This window comes from Glossina fuscipes, unplaced genomic scaffold, assembly GCF_014805625.2.
Source record: "Glossina fuscipes isolate IAEA_lab_2018 unplaced genomic scaffold, Yale_Gfus_2 0, whole genome shotgun sequence".
In the NCBI taxonomy this organism is placed as follows: Eukaryota; Metazoa; Arthropoda; class Insecta; order Diptera; family Glossinidae; genus Glossina; species Glossina fuscipes.
The window spans coordinates 34824706-34836098 of NW_023998414.1; the positions used below are offsets into that span (position 1 = coordinate 34824706).

The 11393-nt window shown below is 32.7% G+C and overlaps 1 protein-coding gene across 2 annotated transcripts in view; it reads right to left on the bottom strand.

The window, feature by feature from the left end:
- Positions 1-11393, bottom strand: part of LOC119632473 (mediator of RNA polymerase II transcription subunit 15) — a 38195-nt gene that overhangs the window by 25250 nt on the left and 1552 nt on the right. Inside the window, exon 4 of one of the 2 annotated variants that reach the window (XM_038025395.1) lies at positions 11185-11344. In XM_038025395.1, coding sequence (XP_037881323.1) covers positions 11185-11310 — 126 coding nt within the window. In that variant the 5' untranslated portion in view covers positions 11311-11344. Of the gene's footprint in view, positions 1-11184; positions 11378-11393 lie in introns of those variants that run through there. The other variant, XM_038025402.1, reaches the window with a different exon arrangement.

The following is an 11393-nucleotide window of genomic DNA, read 5'->3' on the forward strand; positions in this document are numbered from 1 at the left end:
TTTTCTTTTTTTTTTTTTTTTTTTTTTTTTTTTTTTTTTGTTTTCCAGTTAATATTTTTGTTTTAAAAGATATATAAAACCAAAGGAACGCAAAAAATTATTTGAAATATTTCGATTTCATTTACATACACATACATGCACTGACTGACAGACTGACTGACTGACTGACTGACTGACTGACTAGCTGGCTTACGTAAATGCTTAAAGTATGATATTTGACAAATAAAATAACTCTACTAATAAATTTAGAATAATAGGCATGTAAATGATAAACGAACACGCACACTATTACACTATTATATATAATACTTGCATACAATAGATGAATAAAAAACTTTTAAAATAATCATTGAAAAGCTAATACACTGCATACATTTTTATATCCTACATCCCTTGTCATATAGGGTATGGGGTTAAGTATGTTTAAACGTATGTAACACCCACAAGGGCTTAAAAGAGAGACCCATCTTTTATTATACCGTTCGATATAGAATTATTCACGCTTAACTACTCATCCGCCCATTTGATGTCTCTTCACGGTTTTTATGTCGTGAAGACGAACGCTACTGAAGATGATTCGGATTTGTCTATTTTCTCAACCATTAACGCTTCGTGTAACGCCACCATCGTATCTAAGGATTCTCAAGAAACGTAAACTGTTTGTTATATGCCAAAAAGGCTTAATTGTTAATGTTCCATGATAAAAATTGGCTCACAATAATAATTCGACATTAAAATTAAGTGGACCAAATTTAAACCACATGGGTCGATTTCTTCGATCCCACCCTATCTAAGATAAGAAGTAGTTAGCAACTTAACAAGAAAATGTACTGAATATTGAATTTAGATTAGCTAAGCCGATTTTGTAGATCACAACATATGTAGACCAAATTTAAACTATATGTGTTTATTTCTTGGACTCCGCTCGGCATAAAATTTCTCATAAATAGCAATCCCTTCAGAAAGCTGAATTTTTTAATATTTTACGATGAAAATTGGCCGATAATAACACAGTAACCAGTGACCCCAGTAACAGTAATCAAAGAAATGAACAGTAGGGAATTTGGATCGGATAGGATGATTTTTTAGACCCTAACATATATAAGGGTTATCATTAAAAGCAAGCCCTTGTATGACGAGACCAGACAATTTCCACTAAGATGGAAACTGAAAACTAATAAAATTGTTGGGTAGTAAATTTAGTGAGTAAATTTGGATCGCGACATGGGATGTTTTCGGCATTCTCCAATATGGGGGCTTTCATGAAAGGTATGCCCCTCCATGCAAATAATGTGTAATGTGTTGGTGTATTATTAGAAAAACGACTACTAAGCGAAGTAGTGTAGGGTATATAATGATCGGTGTTGCCCGTTGACGATAATGTCTTTACTCGTTTTTGCCGGAAAAAAGAGTACGAAACAATGTATCTATCGGTGGAACGCACATAAACACAACCTTTTCCTTCCCCTTTCCTCTATCTATAATCCAACTTGACTATTAGCTATAAACGTAGGAAACAAGTGAAAAAAGTGGTCAGTGGGACACGGACCACTATTAAATATCTTCAATCATAATACAGTTATTCAAGTAACGAGTATTCAAAATAAATATAAATTTGAAAGATATTTTTGAAGGAATATAAAAACAGGCAAAATCAGCCGAAGGCGAAAGAAAATGTTGGCCGTGCCCCATAATTGAATACCCTACACTAAAATACAGTTATTAATGTAAGGAGTTTTCAAAACCGGGCTTTATATAGGAAGTGCTTGAAAAAGTAATCCGATTCGAATCATTTTCAATAGCGTTCGTCCTTGGACCAAAACATGTCGGTGTACTAAATTTCATCAAAATACCTCAAACGTTGCGGCGTACAAATTAAACACAAGAAAAGAAGACGGACAGACAAATAGCATGGGCAAACAAGCTTAGAATCACTGTCCGAATCGATCGGTATAACAGGAGGTCTATCCAAAGTTTTTGCAAGACGTTGCATAGATCCGAATATCTGTTTTCTTTTAGAACTATCGAGATTGGGCAAGTAAAAGAGGACCGAGAAGCTCTTTTCCTTTTTTTTTTCTTTTGGTTAACAATTTTAAAGCTTTAATAAATAAAATGTTAATTGCATTTTTTTTTTTTTTGAAGTCATCAAATGCACTCATTTCACCCTTTATGATACTCATGAAAAAAGATTAGCAAAAACCAACAAAACTCAAAGGGAATGCATATTGCACTCTCTAAAGGAATACATTTTGTCATCTTACTACTACGAAGCAAACAAAATGTGTCTCGAAATTTCACTTATATGTAAATAAAACATTACATTACATTCATGAATACATCAATTATAATCTCTCACAGCACCATTCTGATGAAAGCGAATACACAACACTCTACGAATTTTTACTACGAGACCATTTAAATTGTCACGGTATGAATTGATCGGAGAAACGAGCCGATCGCCCTCAATGTATATATAGAGCAGGGAAATAAGGGGATATTGGATGCTTTTACATTGATATACACTAAGCGATTATATGAATTTGAATGAATTAATTTATTTGCACAGTTACGCATTAATTTTGCTAAGTTTGATGAAAAAGATTTATCGGGAGACTATTATTGCGTCTCGTCCCCGTTGTCATAAATGTTGAATTACCGTTTTATAGCTAATAAAGATTTAAGATATAAAGCGATCCGCCTGAGTGGCCGAGTAGGCAAGCGTCTCGACTAGCAACTCAATCGTCGTGGGTTCAAATCTCAAGTGCGGCAGAGTTTTTTAATAAAAGCCGAAAGCTTTCTCTGGCTAAATTTATAATAATAATAATAATAATAATAATAATAAGATATAAAGCGATTTGAATTCATTCTCGAAATGCTCCAACTAGCACAATATTAGTAGATTAATAAGAAAATGCGTTCAATTTGTTAAACAATTTGGAAAAATGTATTTAACACAAAAGAATAAAAGATACTATGATTATAATCCTGATATTCATCATCGGGAAACTTTATTTTTTTTATTTTTTATTTTTTTTTTTTCTTGTTTAAGAAGCAATGATTTTTCAAAAATAACAAAATTAAAAACAAACTAAGTTAAGTTTTGATGCAATTTTTAGTTACCCTCCGCTACAAACGAAAATGAAAAGTTTGCGATTCTGCTTACATTGTAGATCTCTTCATCTTTGTTACATAGAGTCTTTAGATGGTTCCGTTAAATATTTGTATTAAATTTTAGATATGCATTTACTGAAGATTTTTGTCTATTACGGCTAGATTAGCCCGATTAATCTGTGTACCCTACGCCATTTGTCGCACCCCGTACGTATATTAAATTTGCACGGATGTATGTAATACCGAGGAGAATTGTTAAGAAAGATCAAATTTCGTTTGAGAATCACTTTCTGGATGAATATAATCTTCGCCTGTCCCCTTGTCACGTTTCGATGTATATTCGCATTTAGCTTACAGGTCGATGTTCTTGAAATATTTTAATAAAATCTGATTGAATTTTGATAAAATTTTATGGTGAAAATTGTTCCATAATGATAATTGGACATAAATATTAACTCCATCGTACTTTTTTGCATTTCACTGCGTATAAGATTTTTCGTGTGAAAAATCTGTGCTGTATGCAGCAACAAAATCTAATTTTCAGCATTTTATAATGAAAATAGGTTAAAGTGAATTCATCATATGGTCCAGCGTTCATCTGACAGCTCTTACATGATAAGTATGTCTTTATATGGAACCAAGGGATAAATTTTTGGTATTTTATCACGAAAATATATCAAAAACAAGTAAGAACATTATAGTGAGGCAATGCCGATCATTACATACTCTATACCGCTTCGCCAAGTACAATTATTAGCTCGTTTTAGTAATAAGAAACCTAAAAATTTCACTTTATTTTCACTTATATTTCATGAAAGCCCGCATATTGGACGATGCCCAAGGCATCCAAATTTGGCAAAATTAATTTATTTCTTAAAAATTTTACCATTTTTTAGTTTGCGCGATAGAAAACTAGAAATTATATATTCCTCTCCCATATAAGGACTTGCTATTTATGGTAATCTTTATATAGGAAAGAAATAAACCTATGTGATCCAAATTCCCTATCGTTCATTTTTTTTTTTTTTTTTTGAATAATTTGCTACTATGGATCAATTTTCACTTTTTACTATTTTGAAAGATCGTATATGGAATGGGCTCTTGGCAATAGACTCGTATGACTCCAATTTGGTCCACTTAATTGTTATGTGAAATTACTACTATGAACAAATATTCATCGCAAAACCTTTTTAACATATAACGGTTTACATGTTCTGAGATACATTATATGCGATGCTATCATGAACCAATTTTCACCGTAAAATATTGGAAATTGTGCCCTTTTGCTATATAAAGCTCTTGGTAGGAGTGAAGTCAAAAAATTGCCCCAGCCGAAACAAATTTTTTATATCAATTCAGAATCTCGAAATATTATTATAAAAAAATTTGGAAATTTTTGCAATTTTTCTGCATACAACGGCTGTTCAAAACAAGGTGTTAGTTACATGGCAAAGTGGACCGAATCGAGTCATTTTAAATAGCGTTGATATCTCAAAAATTTCGACCTGTATAGTCGTATAAGATCGGCTATTAAATACCTTAGTCCACTTCGCTTAATGTAATTATACGCTACGCCACTTTTGGTACGGAGTATATTGAGATTGTGCGATGTATGTAACACGCAGAAGTATTTAAGATAGGCCCATCTTTTATTATATCGATCGATTCATAGACATTTTCTGAATCGATTTAAGCATGTCTGCCCGTCTGTCTGTCCGGCCATTCGGCGTCTGTCCGCATAAATTTGTGTTCAAGCTACAGAACGTTTTTAAATATTTTGGTGAAATTTGTTACATTAACGTGTTTTGATCCAAGAACGAACGCTATTGAAAATGGTATGGATTGATCGAATTTTTCAGCCACTGCCCATATAACGCCTACCATTTCCATGAAAACTGAAACGTTATATCGTAAAAAGGTATAATATTTTTTATATTCCTTGGTGAAAATTAGTTTATAATAGTAAATTGAGATAAAAATTAACCTTAACGAATTTGGACCACGTATGTCTATTTTTTGGATACCACCGCATATAACGACTCCTCCAATATGCGGACTTTCAAGCAAAACATACCTTTGTATGATAATAATGTGTAACTTTTACTGTATTATTGTATTAAACGAGGCGGTGTTGGGCGTCGACCTTGCCCGACTATAATGCTTTTACGCATTTCATATCATATTACGCATGTATTCTGCGTTTGACGACTATACATATGTATCAGTAAAGAGTTCGAAACAGTTAACTGATTAAGAATACGCATACTTCAGAGAGTCTGCGAGGTTTTCCTCCCTGGGTGTTGCAAATGTTTTGACAAAACAAATATATCATTACACTTTGGTGATTCAATCATTTCAATATCAATTAGGTTATCTAAAAAATATGAAGCTATCAAGAAGTCATAGTTGAAGTCATATCATCGAAGATTTACATCGCGCTCGTAAAACTTAAAATGCGCAACGAAATTGCACTCTTTTTGCTAAAAGGTTCAATATTTTTTAGATTATCCATTATTATTAGGAAGTTAGAGATCGAAGGCACTACACTCACTCTAAAATAACTAAAAAATCGTGATTTCCCTATTTGCCCGCCTCTCAATGTATTTAGTCTTCCTATCCGTCTTCTTGCTAGTGTATGTGTGCCTATTTGTTTATGTACTAACTATTACACAAAGCTAGCTAAATTCATTATTCATACCATAGTTTAAATCGGTTATTTTTTCTTCGTGTGTAAGATTTATTTTATTCATTATCTACTTCTTTCAACAATCGTTTTCTGTTATTCTCCCGTTTTGTGCATACATAGGCAACTTGGTTCTAAAAACTAAATTTTTTTTTTTTTTTTTTTTTCTTTTTTTTCCATAAACTAAAACGATAAAGAGAGAGAAGGAAGATGAGTAAGTCGATAACTACCTTCATATTCTGACTTATTTTTTAATTATCTCATAAAACAAACACATTATATGACCAGGGTTGCTTTTGTAGGCGCGCGCACAAACGCATAAGTGAAGAAAGAAATAAATACGCACTTAAAGGCAAATATTAAATAAAATATTATTTTGAAAATTTCATTCATTGCTTTATGTTAATGTATATCAAATTAAACTTATGGACTTTTGCATATGTAAATTGGCAATGTGTATATACGTGCATATATATGTAAATTTGTATATATATTTGAGTATAAACGAGGAGAGTGAATGAAGTGAATTAAATGAAATTTCACATATGTACATATATGCGTATACATAAATGCACTTATATAAGCACTTACACCAACGCATCGCTGCTGTTATATTTCATAAGTGCTTAAATTAATTTCTTTATAATTCGTTTAAAAATATTTTAATTAATAAATCGCAATAAATCAGCACAATTTGCAATAAAATTATGTTCAGCATAAACTCTACAATGATGATTCTTAATAAAAATTATTTTCTGTGCTATGATTATCGAACGAAACAAACTGCATTCCATTTTGATTCCAAATATTTTCATATATTTCATATATTATGCAGTACGTACCAAAAACTTATACAAAATATACGTAAGTGCATATTGATATCTATTCAATTATTATGTGTATATGTGCGAGAGCGCGATTGCAACTCTTTATTTTTTATTTTTTTTTTTTTTTTGTCTTGCTATTAATTAATATTTAGAAATTGGTAAACGAGAGATGAATAAAAAGAAATGAATTAATTTCAGAATAAGTTTCGTGAGGACCGGGAATACACTTAAGGTGCCCGTTAACACGTTCACAGACAATCTAAATTCACATTGGTTACTTGATATGATCACTTTCTAGAAGCAAATTTTATTCTCACGTGCAGTGGTAATCAGTGATGCCAATGGTCACCTTAGAACGAGAGCAGCCGAATTCCCATACGTATGATAAACGTAGACTAGACTACCAAATTTATCTACTAATTCTTCCATCGTCATATTCACGCAAATTATACCTAAGAAAAAAAATAAATAAAAAAGGAAAAAAGTATTGCATATGCAACGGTGACCCCTCCAGAGCAAAACGAAAATACTGCATAGGCAGTGGCCGTCCGTGAACGGGTTAAAGAGATTTTTTCATTTCATTCTTCAATTCAAGACGAGGACTTGAATTAAAAAAATTCCATCTGTCCGCCTAAGTCGTAAGAGATCAATGCAGGGAAACAATGCAACACATCCAACTCTTTATTTACTCCGTTTTGATATAACATTGTGCACCAATGCATAGATTTTGTCTTCTAGCACGATTTCAAAAAAGAATATATATTTTTTTCACTTCTAATTTTCACAGTGCCTTACAGAACCTTACGTACACAACAATAAAATACAATTGAGGAAATAATGTGATCAGAAGTCGTTTAGTGTATGCCTACAAGTCTGTTAGTGATTTGGTCAATTACGGGAAATATCCAAATTTTATGATCATTCTTCATTTGAATCAAACGCGACAGTTGTGCTAGACATATCTGACATATCTACTGATGATAGCGTTTAGATTTTTATATGTTGTACTTATGAACTGGAATCTCCACTGTACATTAATTTTATTTATTTATTTTTTTTTTTTGCAATAAAAATGAATTACTTTTGCTTTATTAATATATGATACGAATTTCATTATTAGTTTTTTTTGCACGGTTTTAGTGGGTTTTCCATTTGACCCCCAAATTTAGCACATGTCACAGGTATATTTTTACACCCATCTTTTTAACCGGTTTTCTAGGGAGCATGTGTACCGTGTAAAAAAAGAGTAAATATGATCTACCTTTAGAAGAATGCGACAAGCGAGTGTGCGGCGCGCCTCAACGGAATAGATCCGAATTAAAAGCGAGTTATGTATGTTCAACCAATTTAAATTTTTGACCAGGATCGTGCCAATAAACGCCTTTATCAATCCTCTGTCTGATTCTATTGTTGGGTGGGTGAGAAGATAAAACCTTGTAATGATCAATCGAGCTCAGTAACAGGTATAAAGCTGCAAAATTGTTTCGAAAATGAACACTTCCGAGAAAGTTCGTGTTAATAAATAGTTCTGTGCTAAATTAGCGTACAATCCGGAGCTACTTTTTCTTCAGGTTTTGTGTGATTACATTATTTTCGTAGTAATTGTAAGATGTATCCTCAACAGCAATCAACAACGAATTGTGGTGAAAATGACGCCGAATGAAATAATTTAATCGACAATTTTTCAACTGTCGAAGGAAATTAAATCGAGTATGAAAAATCACAGATGTGAAATGTGATGGCTGGATATTGATTATTTCTATGGATTTCATGTCGACATTTATAGGAGTTACTGTTTAGTTCGAGGATATCCGTTGACATATGTCAACGCTAGGTACGAATTGATAATCACCGGACATTCCTATAGTCAATCATGAATGAGGAAATGACTACGGCCCGTTTCCATCGCTCTGGACAAGACAAGACGGTAAACGAGGTTTATCGCGAGTAATTAAGAAAACAAATCCATTGAATCTCTTCACACGCACTCGCGACTTAATTTATATAGTCAGCAGTTTTATAACGTGATTTTCATATAACGGAGAGCGAAAATTGACCCAGTACGCCAATAACGCGCTTTTATTCCAAAAAAGTTTTTGAAAAATGGCCTGAAAAATTTGTCCATGATTGATTGTATTTATTCGTTATGGCAAATGAGTAAACGGGATTATTCCCAATTACATTTATCCGAGAATTTCGATAAACTTGGACAAACAATAAAGGATAGGTTGCTGTTAATTTATTACATAATCCTGAGATACTGCACAACGCGGCACGAATGCATTTGCAATTGCAGTCTGTAGTGATTCTAAGTTTCTTATAGCGCGGCATAATCTAATCTTATTTATCTTAATTTCAAATTTTCATTAACACTTATTCCTCAGAAGACGGCTCGTAAGTTAGATTAACTCTGACTTTGATATAACACGAATTCCATATAATGCAGCACGAATTTTTCGCGTTGTAGGTGACTTGACTGTAGCACATCATAGCAAGGATGTCGTCACAATTGCATCGAATCTGTATGATATTTGAATAGGATCAAGTTTCAAATTGAATTGATCAACGTTTCTGTGATATTCTGAACTTTGCTTTACAAGTTACTCGTGTTTTAGTGACGTTTGTCGGAGAAAGTCTGGATTTCGTGCGTGAGTTAAACGTTGCGTTTTACTGAAAAAAATCGTTCATAATCAGTATTGCTTTGAAAGAGATTATGGCGACACTTGCCGATCGAAAAAATAAATTTCCGAGTGATTGACTAATTTTGAAGTAAAATCGTAAGGACACCGACGACACTGAACGATCTGATTAATTGAGTTCGCCAATTGTTCGAAAACACACAGAATCAGACAAGTGCGCAAAGTGTAGTTGCGTGACGTAGCTGCCACTTTAATGTTATGAAAAGTTAGTGCAGCCACAACTTTGCCTAAACATTTGTCCATGAGAAACCTTTGCATGTACGTGTGTCGCGTTTGCTTACTTTTGACCAAAAAATAACAGAACGCTGCTTGAAGCTATCGACTCCGAAGCAAAGGAAAAGATTTTTGCATCCGATATGTGACAATATATGAAACGAAGACTCCAAGATCAGATGTGACGGTGATCGCCAAAACTGAAATGAATTTTGAAGTCTTGGATAAATCGTCGTACAAGAAAGATATTGAATTATTAAAGAAGCATTCAAATGAATATATCCTTCCTGAAGACGATTATGTTATGTTATAAATAAAGTCGAATTTTGCCTAAATTAATGACGATAAGAACGTAATGAGTAACGTTACGGTTCGCACAATGGAACGAGAGACAGTCACTTGATCGTCTATTAATGACCATTAGGAATACTTGCAATTGAGTTTTCCACAATTGCTCTAATTGCGGCTCGAAATGCTATACCACTTTCGGCTTTATATGTTCCTTATCCAATTTTTAAAATTATTCCAAACACTGAACTATTGAAAATAGTTAAACTCTAAAGGGGAACATTAACGATGGGAAAAATGCCAAAATTAGATTTTAATGATGACTCGGATAACGACAAGTTTACTGAGGATCAAAATCAGTCAAAGCAAAACCAGTTATCGCATTTGAACGAAGACGGATAGAGACATGGTATTGTATCGTCTAAGAAGATCTCAAATGCATTCTATTCTATTCATGTTGTAAAAGAATGGCACATCCCACCGAGACGAGTAGAATGTAAAAAAAAAAAAATTATTATTAAAAATGACTTTCATTAGCAAGAACGAAAATGAAAAAAAAAAAAAAAAAAATTAATTAATTTTTTTATTTAGCTTCGTCTCTCTAAAATGTTGCTATCTATGAAATAAAATTAATTGCAGGACTATCGGCGGACTCGTTAAACGATCCAACGGTATTCGTTGGACTACCCAATGTTAATAAACGTATAAGTATAAGTGCATAAGCTTGGGCAATTAAAGAAAGTTGACTTTAAAGAGCAGCAGCATGGAATGAGAAAGAGCAGAACATTTTAGCGATCGCTACGTTGCGCATATAAAAATCTAAGACTGTATTTGAACAAGCTTTCAGCTCATGAACGACCTTTGCTGCCAAAGCTGTTTTACTCTCAGCTTTGAATTCGTTACATGCAATACATACAAATAGTATATAGATAGATAGTTAAGTTGATCGCGAAAGATCCTTAAAATTGCTCTTAATTCGAATGTGGAGTTTTTCTGATTTGTTAATTAATTGAAATTGAATTTAAAATGTTACGCTCAGCTACCGGAAAATCGACAAATTTTCATTTATAGCTGAAATAATGCATATGATTACCACTCTTTATCTTTCTTTCTTTCTTTTCTTTTCTTTTCTTTTCTATTTTTTTTTTTTTTTTTTTTTTTTTGTTTTCTTTTGTTTTTATGACAATAAACAGTATTTAGATATTGTTGTAATAAATGTACGCTTGTTGGCTTTACGCTCTTATACGTTCACGCATACGTACTCGGCATATACAGACGTTATAAGCGAGCAATTGTAATAAAAGACATTTTTTTTTTCATTTTGTTTTTTTTTTTTTTTGTAATTTAATAGATCGTTGATTACCTTAACATCGGCCAGCGTTGTGATTTTCTTCCATAGCAAATCTTCGCCAAATATTGAAATCATTTGTGTACAATTGCTATTCGATGAGATGCAAATCCGACATAATTGCAAATTATTCGAATCCATATTGTAGAGCGAGCATAAAGAATGGCATTAAAATCTTATGCATTCGACAAGTGGTGGTGAGGCAAAGCCAAAAAAAAAAAAAA